At 47.7% G+C, this 18,392-nt stretch overlaps 4 protein-coding genes across 4 annotated transcripts; 1 reads left to right on the forward strand and 3 right to left on the reverse strand.

The window, feature by feature from the left end:
- Window positions 1–2,166: 2,166 nt before the first annotated feature.
- MCYG_03349 (kelch-domain-containing protein) lies at window positions 2,167–6,437 on the reverse strand (the record flags this gene model as incomplete). The annotated part of the gene is made up of 3 exons (XM_002847797.1): window positions 2,167–5,803; window positions 5,855–6,137; window positions 6,212–6,437. The coding sequence occupies 3 exons, from the start codon at window positions 6,435–6,437 to the stop codon at window positions 2,167–2,169; spliced, it is 4,146 nt and encodes a 1,381-aa protein (XP_002847843.1).
- Window positions 6,438–8,050: 1,613 nt separating this feature from the next.
- On the reverse strand, window positions 8,051–8,724 carry MCYG_03350 (conserved hypothetical protein; the record flags this gene model as incomplete). The annotated part of the gene is made up of 2 exons (XM_002847798.1): window positions 8,051–8,343; window positions 8,415–8,724. The coding sequence occupies 2 exons, from the start codon at window positions 8,722–8,724 to the stop codon at window positions 8,051–8,053; spliced, it is 603 nt and encodes a 200-aa protein (XP_002847844.1).
- A 1,456-nt stretch (window positions 8,725–10,180) lies between these two features.
- MCYG_03351 (WD-repeat protein mip1) lies at window positions 10,181–14,755 on the forward strand (the record flags this gene model as incomplete). The annotated part of the gene is made up of 8 exons (XM_002847799.1): window positions 10,181–10,597; window positions 10,660–12,585; window positions 12,628–13,326; window positions 13,412–13,662; window positions 13,720–14,053; window positions 14,110–14,447; window positions 14,509–14,614; window positions 14,708–14,755. The coding sequence occupies 8 exons, from the start codon at window positions 10,181–10,183 to the stop codon at window positions 14,753–14,755; spliced, it is 4,119 nt and encodes a 1,372-aa protein (XP_002847845.1).
- A 683-nt stretch (window positions 14,756–15,438) lies between these two features.
- MCYG_03352 (uncharacterized protein) lies at window positions 15,439–17,787 on the reverse strand (the record flags this gene model as incomplete). The annotated part of the gene is made up of 1 exon (XM_002847800.1): window positions 15,439–17,787. One exon carries the CDS (start codon window positions 17,785–17,787, stop codon window positions 15,439–15,441), a length of 2,349 nt encoding a protein of 782 aa, XP_002847846.1.
- Window positions 17,788–18,392: the final 605 nt, after the last annotated feature.

Raw genomic sequence — 18,392 nt, forward strand, 5'->3', positions numbered from 1 at the left:
CAGTTTTTGTCGAATTTCTTGAAATGCTCCTGTGGTTCTCTGAATATCACCGTTTTGGCCTTCGAAATAGCAAGGCTTGCAGTGGAACTTTGTTCGGTATTCGGTATGGGCATGCCTCGCCGTTCTGAGGTGGGTTGGGCATCCACAATGAGCAAGATTTCTGTACCATATTTTCTGTGAGACGTTTAATGTTAATAATGCCTTGCCTTCGTCGTTGCGTAGGCGATACAGTCTTTGGTTTTGTCTTCAGCAATTGTCTTAGAGACTACGATATCACGCGCTACCGTGAAAGCCTCAATGGGGCACGGGGATATGAAATATATTAGCATAAATCTGATGATGATGATGGCTGGGAGGTCCAGTGACGCGATCCATGTATAGATGTAGATGATAGCAGATAGTATTTTGCCCATCGCATTTCTCTATGATTTCGGGCAGCATGATACCAGGTACCAACAACTGGTAAGAGGTCATATTTGTATTCAACTAGGAACAGCCGGGACGGATGAGGCTCATCATATGTGTACGCAATTCAATCTATCAAATATTCTCTACCATGTGTATCTTGTCAAGCCACTGACGCTAATGCTGGGTGGTACGTGCGGGAAGAGCCTCATTTTCTGTATTTTCAATTGGTTGTTGACGGTGGACCGTGCGGTGGCGGTGGTATGATCTCCCCGTTTCTATGAGCTTGTTTCTATATATAATGCTAATTTTAGAAATGCATATGCCTCATTCAGCAGCGATATTAGTCTCCCAAGGTACTGGAGGGATAAACTTACTGAGATAGCTCACTGGACGCTGAAAGTTCTGGAGGCAAATGGCTCAGTTGGCGGCTCTATCTTGCGCCACTTCAGGGGTGTTGGGATAGTAACTACTGCGCTTTTAGCGATCGTTGTGAAATTACTATGTACAGTGCTTAGTCGACATATATATACTTGAGTGTACTCTGTCTGCTTAGCAGCGAAAGAGGGAGCACACGATACATTCGTAGAGAATAAGTATAGAAGTATCGATGAGCGGGCAACGGTGAGTCATGAGCTTAGTGAAGCGTGAAGGGTTTGTGAATACCCTACTAGAGGAAATATTGTTAGCCTGGTTTGGTTATGGGCGACTCACTGTAGCTATGGTTACATGGCCCAGAACAATCCTCTATTTTCCTGTTATATAATAATTCTCGTTGTGCCTCGACGGATTTGCTTATGGGTGATAGAAGAACCTGCAAATACTACGAAGACTACTCCGTATAAAAAGGAGTAATTTGATCGAGTGGTCTTATTACTCCATGTTGAACCAGATGTTTCAGTTATATAGAAGCCTGACAGGAAACAGGGATATTTCTGAGCCAGCAACCAATCACAAGAACTACAAAACGTCGTACGGTCTAGACAACCAAGGTACTGAGGGAGAACATACTGGTTAGGAGTAATTTAGTTTTGCCTCACTTTTATCCTAGCTTAGGGTTTGAGCAAGAGTAGGAGTAATAAAGATTAGACAACATCAGATAGATAAAGATTTGATATATGATGGGGAAACAAGAGAGGAAACAAAAGGACTGCCATTTCACCTTTGCCGCTTACATCCTGCTCGCCTATCCAGGGAGAGAGATATTATGGCGACGTTCATATCATAAACAAGGGAATAAAAAAAGAAAAAGAAAAAAAGACCCAGTCCACCGAAGGGAATTAGAGGAAAAAGGTTAAAAAAAGAGAAACAACGACCAAACAGGCATGATGTAGAACAGGAGGGAGGCGTAAACAGCATTATGTGAAACGACAGTGACGGTACGAAGCAAAGGGAAAGGATTAAGAAAGAAAAGGGGGAGGCAATAGCAGGGACGAAGATAAACATGTCGATTGATACATTGAGAGAGCCAGGTCGAAATCCAGCCGAGCCCGCGAATGGAATGAGAGGAAAGCAAGCGAGGGAACGGAAAAAACAAGAGAATAAAGAAAAGAATAAGAGAAATAAACGAGACAATAAGAATAAAGAGAGATGGGAATACATAGAGCTAGATAAGGAAAAATAAAATAGGAAAGCAAGATAGGGACAACACCAGAAGCGTTCGAAGGTGAATATGTGAGAATAACCGCAAGGACACAGGTCAAAGGCTATATTGGTACACGAAAGACGGAGAGAACGGCCTGAGGTACAACATCAAGCGATTCATATCATATTTCCTGCGGCAACAGGATGGACAGTATTGGTTGACGGCATGGTCGAAGACTGGCTCGGACTTGGATTGTCGGCACGGGCTTCTTCCTCATCCAACCGACGCCTCCAGTTCGCAAGACTGTCACTTAGTCCTTCGCTGTAAGTCTCCTTAGTAGGCGTCTGATCAAAATCAAACTGCGTGCTTATCCTATAGCTGCGGTTGGTGGTCTCCCAGTGACTACGAAGAGCATCGAGCTCGTTGGCGAGAGAGTCCAAAGCCAAGGAACCGCGATGGTTCAAGAGTGTATCGTCCTGCGAGACGTTGCTGCCCGCTCGCGACCGGTTGGCGTTGGCATTCATTGCACTAGATGCATTGCTACCTGTGCGGCTTAGATTGGCACCGTTGGAGTTCATTCCGCTGGATACTTGCTGGGATTGTCGACGGTAGTTAGTAACAGATGATTCGACTTGGTCGAGAAGCATAGAGACTTTCTTCTCCGCGTCCATAGCACGAGATTCAAGAAGGGCATTCTCCCTCTTGAGCTGTTCGAGATCACGATGGTTCTTTTCCGTGATACTAGAGAGCTCGGCCTGTAGCGCTTCCTGTTCTGTGCACGATTCGTCATACTTCTTTTGGACGGATGAGAGTTCTGCTTGGACGGTTAAGAGTTTGGTCTCGAGAGACGAGATAGATGCAGCAGTAGACGCTTGTAGTTCAGAGATAGACTGGTGTAATGTGTCACGTTCTGTTGTCCACTCCGCCGGTGCCTCTCGCGAGGCACCTCCGTCTGGGTTATTCGACACTTCTGCCAGCTCAGCCTGAAGTTTAGCTGTTTGTGATTTATATTTCGCCAGCTCATCTTTCATGCGTTTCAGCATCTTTTCTGTTCCTTTAACATAATGAACTGCAGATTGATAATCGTTCTCGAGCTGCTCTAGTTTCTCATTGTATGCGCGACCAACCTCTTGCTCTCGGAATTCAAAGCTGGACTTGGTTTCTTCGTGTGCCTTCAAACTAGACTGCAGCTGCTGCTCTAGCTCGCGTAGGCGGTTTTGCTCAGGCGTTCCGTAACGTGATCCGGGCGAATCCAGGAGCGGAGAACGTCTGCTATCGGACATGTTCACGCCACGCTCAGCAAGTAGATCCTTAAGGGCTCCATGTTGGATAGCCAGTGCGTTGGTGTCACGTTGCTGATTCTCGAGTTGGGCTTTCACCTCTCGGTTCTCAGCATTGAGCGTTTGATTCTCCTTCAAGGCTGCCTGGAGCTGTCTTCGGAGTTGTAATCCTTCCCTACTGCTCTGCTCCTGATAGGCTTCTAGACCAGCAATACGCTCTTCAGCACGACGTAACTTCTCAGCAGCGGAATCCGCTGCTTGTTGGCTTGTCTTTACCAACTCATTGGCACGTTCAACCTGGGACTGAAGAACAGTGACACGCTGATCGGTCAAGGAGTTATTCTTTTCAGAACCACGCGAAGTCACACGATCAAATCCAGATAATAGGGCGATCTTGTGGCTCTCAGCTTCCTTAGCATGAGTATCAGCAAGCTCCTCCGCTTCCTTAAGTCGTCTTGCGGTATTTTCTAGCTCTGCGGTCCGTTCCTCATGTTCTGCTCTCAACTGTAGTAGTTTCCTCTCAACAATATCACGGTGATGGCGTTCCTCTTCGAGTTTTCGTTCCATGAGCTCTGCCTTGGTGACGGACGCTTGCACGGCATCCCTCAGGGAAACAATGTTCAATCCATGGCTCTCTATACGGCTAGTGACATCTTCGTGCTTATCAGCTAATTCGGCATAGTCAACCTGGAGCATCTTCAGAGCCGCCTCTGCCTCGGAGCGTGCAGCAGCCTCCTCCCGGTATGAGGATTGCAGCTGATGTAGTTCAACACGCATACTCTCTAACTCGAGAGGGTTATTCTGGAGCTCCAGCTCTGTTAACCTCTTATTTGTCATCTCATGAAGCTCTTCTGCCAGCTCTTTCGCTCGCCTTTCCTCTTGCAACTCCAATGACAACGACTCAACTTTGGCTTTCAATTCATTTTGCACAGTTATGGAAAGAGCAAGACGACGAGTGATTTCAGCTGTGCGCTGGGAGTTGGAATCGTCGAGATCACGGCCACTATCAGACATTGGAGTACCGCCTTGGCTACTGCCGCCACCGCCATGTGCAGCAAGCCTCGCACGAGCATAAGCTGCCTCGTTCAAAGCAATATCTCGCTGATGCTCGACCTCTGCAACTCGCTTTGAAGCAATTCCAGCTTGGCGATCAACGTTGGCCTGCATCTTTGCAAGCTCCGTCTTCATAGCAAGCAACATTTCAACCAACGGGCGATCTCCTTCATTAAAGGAGTCCACTGACCGTTCTTCAAAACTACCAGAATTGGATGATGGGGTGTAGCCTGCTTTGCGAGCCAGTGCAAGTTCAGACATATACCATGCATTCTTGGTTTTCATGGTCTCCAACTCCTTTATCAATGCTTCCTGGTGCGCTGTCAAACGCGGCGAACGTGGCTCATCAGCTAGATTTCTAGAATTTCTGTAAGTTCGATTTTCAGATGCCAGTATTGAATCGTCCACGCTGTCTACAGAGTTTTGCTGTCGTTGCTGCCTAAGTGATCGCTGCCGCGCAGGGGTTACCAAAGGGGCAGCCTCTCCAGCTTCCATTGCACGTGCTGACAGTCGTGATGATGAGTGTTGTTGGCGAACAGCCGTAGTCATTGGGCTGGGTTCCCGAACGCCTCTGTTACTACCATGAGCTGATATATCCCGACTTCCGGATTGTTGCCGGTCTTTGTCAGATCTGATGTGTTCCGAGGAGGAAGAAATGTTCCTATCAGCTTTTCCAGGTTGTTGTTGTTGCTGCTGCTGCTGCTGTTGTTGCTGTTGTTGTTGCTGCTGTTGTTGCTGCTGTTGTTGCTGCTGTTGTTGCTGCTGTTGTTGTTGCTGTTGCTGCTGCTGCTGCTGCGGTTGCTGCTTTTTAGCCTGTTGAGGAGGAACTGCATTTGATCTCGGGTGGGGTGCTTGGCCTGATGGAGGTGGCCCGGCAGGGGTTTGCGCAATTGAAGCTCTTGGTAGCCTGGAGCTACCCGCTGGGCTTCCATTAGGGTCCCTAGCTGGACCAGGTGGTCCCCGGCGCTGAGCATCAGGAATAACATGCTGAGCCTCGCGAGACGTACGGCCAGATTGGCCGGCCGGCCTTTCATTCTGCGCAATTCTTCGAGGGGGTCGCTCTCCAGTCGGAGAGGTAGGTTGCTCATTAGGGTATCGAATTTTAGTAGTATCCAAAACATACACCAGGCCGAGTTCCATCGGGTCGCGAGGTGCAGAGCTTGGCTCTCCAGCAAGGACTATAATGTTTTTACCAAGGGTGGTCATGCTGTGGCCTGATCGTGGCGAGGGCGCAAGACCCATGTTGTGAAAAGAGTACCATCGCCGGATTGAAATGCGGAATGCAATCAAGTCTCCAAGATCAACACCTTCCTCTGTTCGTCCACCAAAAACGTACATGACGTCGCCGACTAATGTAGCTGCATGGCCCTCTCTTGGTGTCGGGGTAAATCCGACGTAATCAATCTGTGTCCAGGAGTTGCCTCTTGGGTCATAGGACCAAACATCATTAAACCATTGAACTCCGTTTGTACCTCCAAACCTATATCCCGTTAGCACTGTAAAATGTATATATCGATGGCGGTGAACGTACAGGTAAAGCTTGTCATTAAACGTAACCATTGTGTGGTTAGTTCGCGCTGGAGGAACCTGCCCAACAGGAGGGCCATCATCATGGCTATTTCTAATAAGAAACTCCCACTTATTGCCCGGGTTGTTCATGGCATTGAGATCGAATGCAAGCAAATCATTAAAGAAGAACCCCTCCACCTGACCACCAAAAACATAAATCTTGGACCCAAGCAGGTTCAATGAATGACCATATCTGCCAGGCGGTCGAGGGCCCGGAGAGGCGGCACAAGACCATTGTCGAGAAGCTTATGGTATGAGTTATCAGCACCCTGTAATGCTGGGTAAAAAGAGACGAAAGGAATCCAAGACATATACTCACAGGTGTTGAGGAAATACAAGGTATCATCAAGGGTATCATTATCATGAATCTTCGTATCACCTCCATAAACAATCAAAGCATTTCCTACTAGTAAACTAGCATGTCCAACTCTTGGGCCTGGGCCTTCAGTGACCGGGGAGATTGGAAAACAAGTGGAATTGTTCCCGTTGTTTTCAATCATCCACAAATCACCTTTAACTGTAGAACCGTCCACCAGGCCACCCATTAAGTATATATCACCTTCTGCAGATGCAATTGCATTAATAGCAGCTCCGTATCGTGGGAAAGGGGTCAGCTGCGGTGAGGGGAAGTTCATGCGGCGTTGTGACCAAGGGTAGACGGCATGATTGGCAGCAGGCGGTTGTGTTCCATTGGCGACCTGGCTTCGTGGTACCTATAACAAAATAACTTAGAATTCTACCATATATTGAGATGTCCATTGTATGGATATGCATTTTGTTATAAAAGAGAATAAAGAATCAACGTCAACAAACCTTTGGCTCTGAGTCCGCCCGGTCTCTGCGTGCAACGATTGGTTGACTTGGGTTTGCCGATGCAGGGTTTACTTGATTAGGTGCAGGAATTGAGCTGCTGTTTGGCCCAAACTGCTGTATTGGTTCGCCATCTCGCTCTTTATCTCGAATGCCATTAAGCGTATTAACTGCGTTGGACGATGGAAGTGAACTCGGGCCTTCAGACGTATGTATATTCCTTGTCGCCGCTCCAGGGGGAGGTTGGTTGTGATTCTGAATGTGGCTCTGGTTTTGATTTTGATTTTGTTGCTGGTTCTTCTTGGACTTGAAAAGGAAGGACATCTTCAACGATCGAATATGAGGGCGTCAACCTCTCTGGCAGCGACAGTCTCGAAGAGGAAAAGGCGAAGGGAAAAAAAAGGACTATGTTTCCAGATATCAAGAATGTAAAGATATAGACATCCACACAACAATAAAAAATGGCGGTCGTAAATACGTAAGTTCTTTTGCTGTCCCCCCCTGACGAGCAGGAAATCGCCGCTGGGTCGAATCGAAGGATGCCAGCCTCAAGGCTGTCACTGGCCAGGATGAGCGAAAGAGATTAAAAAGGAAAGAAAACCGGGGGGCGAATTAGAATGAATAGAGAAGCGATCGAATATGTGTTCTATGTTGTCTTTCGAATAGACAGCCGGCTATCCTTTTGGGTGAAGGAGTGGCTAAACGGTTTAATCGTTTCCAAGAGGATAGATAATGGGTGTTCCTGACCCAAACATTCATAGACCGCGCGCGATCGGCTGCAGAATCGTAGTTCTAGACGAAACAAGCATTGGGAACGAGACAATCGGCGGCAGTCGAAGGGGAAACCGGGAGAGGACGAAGATGGGTGAGAAGCAGGAAGAGGACAAGGGGGAAAAATATGCTTCTTCACGGCACCTTCGATCGTGAAACTGGCGGCGTGAGAAAGGAAAAGTATTAAGTGAAGTTCAAGTCTTTCTTTTTTTTTTCTTCGCCTGCAAAAGAAGAAGAAGATAAGTTTAGGGGTTGGTCGAATCGGGTTAGCCGGGCCGCGCTTAGTCAGGGGCTGCGATCTGATTAAGCGCAGAAAGGTTATTCCGAGGTGTGAAGAGTGGATGAAGGTATAGAGGGGATGTTATATATTACAGGGATAGTTTATAGATGCAAGGGACGCTATAGTAGAGTACAGATACAGCTTAACAGATACCCATAGGCCAAGTAGGTGGGTGGCGAGTGGTGACGTTCGGATCTGAAGCTTAACAGAGTAACGGGTCCCCCTGTAGCCTGTCCCGAGGCGAGTTCCCTTCGTCCATACTGTGGTAAGGCAAGGGTAAGGCAGCTAGTGCTGATATTAATGGCACGCCTTCCCGTACTTCCGCAGTCGAGTGTAATTATACGGAAGAGGTGCAAGGAACCCGGCACCAGCAGATGCAGCTGCAGCCATCCAGAACGTAGGGTCGTCAAACGCAACCACTCCGCTGGTCAGGTGGTAGTCTACCAGATTCTGCACGGTCTCCATCCCGAGCATCGACACAAGGCTCATGCCAGCTGCCGTTTTGGCTGCCGCTGCCCAGGACAGCTGGTCACGGCCGAGCCTAAGTAGAACGGTCTCGAGCATCATCGACGTAGACAATCCCGAGGCCACTACCCGGTGTATTTAGCAATTGTTGTGTGACAAGTAAAGGACAAAAAAAAAAAACAGAAGGTTGACATACTAGCTATACCCATGATTAGGCCTGTCCCGATGCTGGGATAGCATGACTGTAAGAACCACATTGCCGAGAAATCACCTAGACTACAACCGATCAAGCATCGGAATGTGTTGACGCCTGCTCGTTTCCACGTCGGTTTTGAACTCCAGAATCCCATAGATAATATAGGCTCTTGGGACTTGGCGCAATGGTGCGCCGGTCGTATGGTTGTGAAAGATGCAGGTATGGTGTGGTTCCGGCTGCGGGAGTATGTAGCTCTCGGAAGCTGGCTGAACGGTAGCAGCCTTGTTGGCCGCAGTCCACACAGCGACATAGTTTCGTGTTATACTTTGTATATCTCCTCAATGGCAACTTTTATGTCCCTCGGTGTGTGCTTGCGGTTGTTTGAGCAGGCTGGAGATATGAGGCCAGAGCAGGAAGAGACCAGACACAGCTATTCGACGGAGGTTATGGCTGTCAAACCCGCTGCGGTACACGCTCCACCCAAGCGTAATAAGGGTGAAGAGCAAGAAAGCAGGCCGGAAGCGCTCGAAGACGCTTACTGACGCGGTTCCGATCGATAGGAAGTCAAGGACAACCTGGGCAGTAGTGAAGAGAAGACAACGAACAGGTTAGCTTGAACCCAGTAAAACAGCAAGAAACGATTGACCAGAATTCTCACCGGAAGCCAGCAACAAGAGCTGTGTAGCAGTGCAAAGAAGATGGGCGATAGGCGTGCTAGGGCACCTTGACGTTGAGAATCAGCTTTATTCTCAGACTCCTTCGTCTCGCTTGAAGATGGTGGTGATTTTTCACAGCAAGACATCGTCCGGACGGCCTTCGTATAGGTTATAAGAAAAATAAAACGGCCCTTTTACCGAAGACCGGGGCTCTTCCTATACGATTGGTAAAGTTGGCGATGCTCTCCCCTGCAGACATGCGCCGAGGAAGTGGAGTTGCTAGGGAGTGTTTTTCTACCTTGTAGACGGTTTGAATGATAATGACAGCACCACAACGATGACGACTATAAGGAGATACTAGAGAGTAATCTATTTCATCGACTTTTTTTCCTCTGATATATGGACTATTCGATATAAACTAGTTAATTAACTGAGTATCTGGGCTTCGCCAAACATAGCCATCGTCCTTCAACTTTGCCCGCCAGGCCAAAGTGGTATATTCTATATGGTATCAAACAGTATCCCAGCCCATGTTTAACATGTAATATCTTCCTAGCTGCCTTCTTATTATTTATTTACTGTCTTTTTTCAATCTTCATCAACTTCGTCGACTCCGATCTCATTACATAATCAACCATCACGTGCGCTATCCGGAATATCGATGATCCGTGGGAGCTTCTCGACTTCTTCGACCTTCTCGACCTTCAGAGAACAAGAATAAGAACATGAGCGGGACATGCGGCGTATCAAGGCCTGAGATGAACTACAAGCGGTGGATGCTGGTGAATATTTCTCCTTGACATGTCCTGAATACGTCGGCCTCTCCTCACGCCGTTTCATTTGTCCACACTCGAGCGCCAACGCTGCAACGTCAACGGGTCTACTGCGAGTTAGTTACTCTCCTGTCTTGTCTCGTTGGGCACATCGGAGAAACAGCTGTGTGATAGCTGTGCTGTGCCCCTTTTACTGCCCAATATATACATAGCAGTAGCAGCTGATGAAGTTTCGCGCTTTTTACAATACTGACAGACTCGCTCTAGATCTCAAACCCTCTATTAGAAAGCCAACTTTGACATGAGCAGAAATGCGCCTTCACACTCCCGTTACAGCATGACGCAGGAGGTAGAGAGAGCCCCTGGCCCGAGCCAGAGCAAGACAGTCCGGGTTTCGTTCGAGTCTGCTCCCGACCCGCAAGCTTCCAACTCCGCCGTGCAGCAGCCTACTTCTAGCAGCGGTGGTGGTCACCATAGATCAGCCACCAGCAGCGGCGTCCAGTTCCACAACGGTCCTAAAGCAACAGGCGATGCCAGTGCTGAGTCGCATTCTTCTGTGAATGAATCTAGGGCGCGCTCAAGACCCAATATAAATGGCAAGCGGAAGCCGGCTTTGATACGAGCGAAGAGTGAGCATTGGCATGACCTAGGCTCGGAGATTAGAGCGTTAGGAGGCGAGGAGGAAGATGTCCAGCTCCGCCATGGCTGGCAGGATGAATACACATCCAGCGAATACTTGAAGATCCTAAACTCTGTGAGTTCTGTTTGACTTTTATTGTATGCTTCACACCTGTGCTAACAGTCATATCCTTTCAGAACTTCTACATGTACTTCACCGAAAAGCGACATGATACCAACGGGATTCCGAAACAACCGGATGAGGTCTGGAGAAACCAGGATTGGCGCATGAGAGATAGGTTGAAGACCGTCTCGGCGGCACTTGCTATCTGTCTCAACATCGGAGTAGACCCTCCAGACGTAGTCAAGACGAATCCCGCAGCTAAGCTCGAATGCTGGGTAGATCCAACCTCCACAACCGGCGCCCAAAACAAGGTTATGGAACAGATTGGAAAGAAGCTACAGGAACAATACGAAACGCTCAGCTTACGGACCCGATATAAGCAGTACTTGGATCCTTCCGTAGAGGAAACGAAAAAGTTCTGCATTTCCTTACGTCGTAATGCAAAGGATGAAAGAGTCCTCTTTCACTACAACGGCCACGGTGTTCCTCTGCCCACACCCTCTGGCGAAATATGGGTATTCAACAAGAATTATACGCAATATATTCCTGTTTCTCTCTACGATTTGCAGACCTGGCTTGCTGGGCCAAGCTTGTTCGTGTTTGATGTATCTCACGCTGGTAACATTGTTCAGAATTTCCACGCGTTCCTTGAAAAACATGAAAAGGAAAACGCTGAGGCTCGAAAAAGAGATCCTATTGCATCTCTCCAGAATTATGGTGATTGCATTTTACTCGCTGCTTGTGAGAAGAACGAAACACTACCAACAAACCCCGATCTACCCGCAGATCTTTTTACATGTTGTCTAACAACCCCAATTGAAATTGCCTTAAGGTATTTTGTGCTCCAGAATCCTTTACAGACAAGCCTCTCCGTGGACGAATTTAGAGTTCCGGGACGTTTACAGGATAGAAGAAGTCCGCTGGGTGAACTTAATTGGATATTCACAGCAATCACCGATACGATTGCTTGGAACACGCTTCCACGCCCCTTATTTAAGAAGCTATTCCGACAAGATCTCATGGTTGCTGCCTTGTTCCGGAATTTCCTGCTCAGTGAACGAATCATGAGAACCCATGAATGTCATCCCATCTCTTCCCCCAAGTTACCTATCACTCACACCCACCCTCTCTGGCAGAGTTGGGATTTGGCTGTTGAAATGGTGCTCGCCCAACTTCCAGCCCTCATTGAGCAGGAAGAAGGCACTCGCCACTATGAATACCAGCATTCTCCATTCTTCGCAGAGCAACTTACAGCTTTTGAGGTCTACCTCTCTTCAGGACCCACTGAGAAAAACCCGCCGGATCAGCTCCCAATTGTACTACAAGTTCTTCTCAGTCAAGCACACCGATTACGTGCCTTGATTCTTTTGAGCGGGTTCCTTGATCTAGGTCCCTGGGCTGTCCACCTTGCTCTCAGCATTGGTATCTTCCCTTATGTTGTTAAGCTGCTCCAAAGTGCTGCTCAAGAGCTTAAACCCGTTATGGTATTCATCTGGGCAAGGATAATGGCAGTTGATCACACAGTACAGAATGATCTACTAAAAGACAATGGCATCCATTACTTCATTACCATTCTCAACCCTAATGCCCCCATACCTGTTGCAAATGTTAGTGATCATAGAGCTATGTGTGCATTCATTGTTGCCATTTTCTGCAAACAGTACCCTCAGGGACAACATGTCTGTTTGTCTCCGGATCTAATTGACGCTTGTCTAACTCATCTATTGGACACTGAAAACCCTCTATTACGCCAATGGTCCTGTCTATGCCTAAGCATGCTATGGAATGATTTCCCAGAAGCCAAATGGATGGGTATTCGCGCGTCAGCTCCGCCAAAACTCTGTGACCTTGCAACCGACCCTGTTCCAGAAGTTAGAGCAGCAATGCTACACGCTCTTACTAGCTTTATCGGAATCCCAGATCTTACCGATCAAGTAGCCCAAATTGAGGAGTATCTTGCAATGGCTGTACTTCCAATGGGCTCTGACGGTAGCGTTCTTGTACGTAAGGAATTCCTGGTGTTCGTATCAACCTTTGTTAAGAGATACCAAAACAAATTCATTGTTGCTGCATATGAACAACTACTTGAGGAGAAGCAGGTTCTCAAAACCCAGCCTGCGGGTTCTCCATTGATGCCACCTCCTCAGCCATCCGAGAACGGTGTATCTCACAGCACCGTGATTGGGTCGATCTGGAAACTGGTCCTTGTCCTATCCGTTGATCCTCACCCCGACGTTGCTCAAGATGGCGGCATAATTGTTGACTATGTACACAAAGTCCTCCTAGAATCACCCTTGGGCAACTTGGCACGTAAAGCGAGGGATGACATACTCGAATTGTTTACTCGTGCCCAGTCGAAGAAAACACAGCAGCAGGAGTCTGTTGACAATGCTAGACCCAAGACTCCTCCGAGCCAGCAAGCACCTAAACCTGAAGGGTATCTTTCCTTGAGCTTACGAAGGACCGCTAGTGTCGCAGCATCTTTGAAAAATATGGCTTTTGGATCTTCTTCAAACAGCCCACAAGTTCCTGGCTCCCCAAACTCGGCAACATTTGCTAAACCACAACATCCCAAAGGCCGCGTTACAGTTACGCCGAGGGGTCGAGCACCTGCCGAATGGACGAGGCCTCCAGAAGTGAATGACCAACGCCCATCTGCAAGGTCATACCAACAAGCACCTACGCCGTCTTCGAGAGGGTTTGAATCTAGAGATATGAAAGAAGAGCCCAACATTCCATTAGTTAGTAGGTTCTTGGATTGGTCAACAGAGGTATATATAGCTGCGTATCCCTAAAGATGCACTGGACACTAACGTTGGGATCTAGTACTTCCGAGAGCCACAGATGAAGCCCAACGAGCCAGATGAACCTGGTAGTTCAGACTATAATGAACGCTTGTGGCGACGAAGCAGGAACGAAAAAATTATCGTAGAGACGCAACCAATGAAGGCTAGAGCGGGAAGTACTCGCTGGGATAACTCTATTTCTCTGATAAATAATTCTACCCAGCCAATGAAGATGTGCTTTCATCAATTTGAGGACCATCTAGCAGTCGCTGATGATCGGGACACTATCTGGTGAGCTGCCTACTTTAGCTTTCGTGCACTTCGTCACATCTTCGCTAACTAGTACAGCATCTGGGATTGGCAATCAAACACCTATCTCAACCGATTCTCCAACGGCAACCCTCTTGGTTCCAAGATCAATGAAGTTCGTTTCATTAATGAGGACGACCAAGCTATATTAATGACCGGTTCCTCTGATGGTGTATTAAAACTATTTCGCGGCTACGAGTCGAGCAAGGACGTCAAAGTCCTCACTGCATTCCGTGCTCTACCTGAATTAATACCCAGCAATAAAAATGCTGGTCTTGTTCTTGACTGGCAGCAAGGTCAAGGGAAAGCCTTGGTAGCGGGAGATGTGAAAGTTATTCGAGTATGGAATGCAGCTACTGAAGTTTGCACAACGGTAAGTTTTCTCTTCTCAACTCAGTACTCCCAGCCTTGTCTAACTGCCAATCACAGGATATATCTGCCCGCTCTGGATCATGCATCACCTCTCTGACCTCTGACCAAGTAGCCGGCAACATCTTCGTTGCAGGATTTGGTGATGGTGCAGTTCGTGTTTTCGACCAGCGCTTGAAACCAACCACTGCCATGGTAAAAGTCTGGAGGGAACACAAACAATGGATCACCAACGTACACATGCAGCGAGGCGGCGTTAGAGAACTAGTGTCTGGTAGCCGCAATGGCGAAGTTCGACTGTGGGATCTAAGAATGGATCACTCGGTTGAGTCAACACAGGCGACCAAAGATACTCTCCGTACCTTGGGCGTCCATGAGCACGCTCCTGTCTTCACCATGTATGTTTTTGACGTATCTCACATCCACCTTTCTACCTGAAACTAACGTTTTATCTCCTAGTGGAACCAATCGCCGAGAAGTCAAAACTTTCAATGTTGACGGAACTCATCTTTCCACCTTTGAGCCCCACAGCAGCTTTTTGCATCACAGCCGTTCCTCTCCAGTCGTGAGCACCGTGTTTCACCCCCATAAAATGCTCCTGGCTTGTTCGACTCTAAACGACAACCATATTAACCTGGTTTCCTGCTGATTCGCCCAGCTTTCCGCCCGCACCCGAGGGACCCTTCGTCCCCTTCATTACTCTTGATGTCATCCTATTTTCTTTCTTGCAACCTCTCTTGATAGGGCTTCTTCGATGCATAGGATACTCCACGTTGCTCTTACCTACGGTTTTGAAACCCTTTCTAAGCAATGACCCTTTTCATTTTTTTACACTTCCGTTTCCTGCTCCCTCTTCCCCCGTTTTTTCTTGCCTTAATCTGATACTTCATTAGCATCCTGGATTCCTTAAGCGTAAACGGGTCGGGAGTTTCTCTATTTTCACAGGATAGCAGATTTTAACTCTTTTCTGTCCCTGGGCTCTCTGTCTCTGTGTTTACTCTTGCCACTACTTCTTGGAGCCTACATTGGAACCAGTTCCCACCTTTTTTCATTCTTATTTACCTTTTTTTCCCATTTCCTATTACGAGCCCATGAGTCTTGGTTACTTGGGGAAACGGCGGTTGCTCTCTTATTAATATACTTGTGAATCAATCTTCCTTTAGTATATATATTATTTCAACCGCAAGATAAATTTATTTCATTAATTACGAGCTATAAAAAGCCTGGTTGTTTCTAATAATTACAAACTGTTTTCAACTTTTTTTGGTCCCAAAGCCGCATAGGGAAGAAGAGAAATCAAAGATTCGGCACTTTGATCGTGCTTGGTATGGGTTTTCCACATTTCATGAAACTGTAAAGGAACATTATGAATTCTCGTTGTGTTACTCCCTAGTTTCTTGTCTCTGGGCCCTTGAAGGGACCAGGCTGGACATCAAAAAGACTGAAGTTACCGTCCTTGGAGGGCTCACAGCATTCATCTGGGACAGGGCCATATGGTGCGAAATTCCCTAACTGATTCTTTGGGTTTCCTTCAAGATAAGACTGGAGGTTTACAATAGCCTGGGCAAGCAATGCAGTGTTTTGCTCAGCCGCATTATAAATCTCCTTAGATTTCGTAGTGGTCGCTTTGGCATTATCATGGCTTTGCTTATTTTCCTTCATGGTAACATCTAAACGTTCGCGAAGGCCTTCATTCCAACGGTGATCCGCTCGGTACCATTTGAGGGTTTCACCTATACGTGCATTTTTTTCCGCAGCTAGCATCATATTGCGGCTCTTTGTACCGATCGGGTTTCCTTCCAAAGTCGGTGGACGTGGTTCACCAGAAGAGTGTTTTTCATCTTCAGCTAAGCCTTCAGTTTTCTTGGTCTTTTTATCAGTGTCCTCGGGGGTGTCCATGGACCAGGGAACCGGGCGATAGGCAATATCTGGTTTTATGTTCATACCGCTACCAATATTACGGCCAAATTGTGTGCCAGTGTAGTTAGTAGGAGGAGTACCCTGGTGTGTTTCAAGTGGTTGAGGAGTGCTATTCTTCGTCTCATTTGGAGTTGGAGCAGGTGAGGAAATAAGGCCGGCTTTCCGGAGATTACTGACATCCCAAGCTGGACTGTCGAAGTCGTTGGCTGTATCGCGCTTGGTATAATCAGATGGCGGCATCCCGGATGGGGCCGTCATGAGCGGAGAGGCCCCTACTTGAGCCATAGCGTCTTCACGTTCCGGACGGTGAGCCCTCGAAACTACTACAGCCCCTGAACCTGGGGCCTTATGGCTTCCTGTTTCAGGTATAGCTGCTTTAGCAGTAGCATTTGTGTAGTTGTGTGCGGGAAGGGCGGAAAGAGCACGTCGTGGAGGTTGAGGCTCGGCAGAGCCCAAGGTTTCCGTCATTGCCTTCCTCAGAGTTAAACCCTGAGTTACCTTGGGTCTAGTCACTCCTCCGTCTTGGTTGACATTCGTCCTATTTGGTTGACCGGTCACATTTTCAACATTCTCTGCTTCTGGCTTAGGTCTAGGAGGAGCGCCTATGAGACTCAGATAATGGTCTGCTTGGCTGACACTAAGCTTCGAGAAGTCAATATCGAGAGATTCGTTGAGTGACTTCTCTCCGAGCCGTTCAAACATCATCTTCTGAACGTTGAATTTTTCCTCCTGTTTCGTTGGGCTGGTGCTATCAGGACCTGGGATAAACGGGCCAATTGGGCTTGGAGGCCTGGCCTTAGGGGCAGGAGTAGGTGACGATGTTGCGGGTGCCGAGATGGTCGCATGTTTTACGTGCTTTGCATAATTCATATGTGGAACCGGACGTGGAATCGGCGGAGCAAAGGTTGGTGCTGGATAATGGGACGTGCCTGGGTCGACTGAAAACACATGCTGTCTAGGGTTATGTGTGTGCTGAGGGCTGTGATGGTGATGGCGATACTGAGAAACAAGCTCTCCCGCATGTCCGTGATTCCCTCCAGCCTCGATCCCGGCTACGTTCTGTAATGGAAGGGCTAGCACCGGATTGATGCTTCCAGCCATTCTAGGGTTCGATCTCGCGCTTGGAGCTCCATGGCTGTGGTAATACATATCTAAGTTCTTTGGATTTTCGTCACTCGAGTCCATCCCTTGTGAGGTTGCAATATTTCCCTTAGTCGTGAAAGTAGCGAGCGTAGCAAACGAGCCGGGGCGCGAAGAAAGTAGGTGACGAGTATCCTGAAGCTCGTGACTGACATGCCTTGACTGTTCTTGGGTTGACATGCTCGCTTCTGGTCCTTGTGTATGTTCAAATGGCGGTACAGTTCTATAAAAAGGGCGGTTGCGTTCCTGTGCGCGGGATAGGCCAAGTGATGACGCTGAACCAGTAGCAAAACTATCTGCCTGCCCTGCAGATTGAATATAAGAATTGTTAGCGGGGGAAGTAAGTGTAAGGTGGGAGGCAGCATCACACGGGACCGGTTGCTGGGGCCTAAGGCTGTTCTCCATATAGGAATGGTGGTGAGTATGGGTGACTAGGTCAGAATCCATCTTCTCCCTAGAAGCAGAACCGTATTTAGCTGCTTCCCCCTGGTATCCAGCTAGCCTCCCTTGTGTTCCATGGTATTGAGGTGGTGGCCCTTGTAACCTCATAGGCGGCTGAGTAAAGGTGTTTTTCTCCAGCTCCTCTACTGGATCAAAAGGGAAGGGAGGAAAAGGGACCATGTTCATGTTCTCATGCTCTCTAGCCCTAGAAAGCCGGTCATATCTATAAGGATTCATGTCTGTATCCCCTTTTCACTTTGAAACTGGTAGTTTTGAGCTAAGATCTATATTGATCTTTCACTTTATATCACTTCTAGCCTAGATATAAGATTCAACATCAGTAATAGGCCCTGCATCTGGCATATGCCTCTGTATCTGTGTCTGCTCCCACTGCAAGTCTTGGGCACGATATGTGTAGAATAATAGGGGAGACAGCTCGTTGATACTCACTGGGTCTTCTTTAGATACTTAATAGCCCTGTATCGGCGTGAATATCGCAGAGGCGGCTGGAAACTTGGTAAAGAGTGAAGCCATGAAGTTGTGAAGAAAGCAAAGAAAGTAAAGAAAATGAAGAAGGATAGAAAGTGCACGGACCACATTCTTCTTCTTCTTCCCAAAACAGCAAGAGGGCATGATATATCACGTGGCTCTTCTTTGACAAGGTGGAAGAGAAATCCGATAAAGACGCAAAAGATATGAAGATATAGGGTGAGATATAGACATCTATAGACATGTGTAGTCTTGTGAGAGTAAGGTATATAGTACACATTATAGGATCTCTGCATCTCTATGAAACATCTTTATAGCAGTGGAAGCTATAAACCTCTAGTCAGGAAGAGTGC

The sequence above is a fragment of the Microsporum canis genome, genomic scaffold (assembly GCF_000151145.1).
Source record: "Microsporum canis CBS 113480 supercont1.3 genomic scaffold, whole genome shotgun sequence".
Taxonomy (NCBI): Eukaryota; Fungi; Ascomycota; class Eurotiomycetes; order Onygenales; family Arthrodermataceae; genus Microsporum; species Microsporum canis.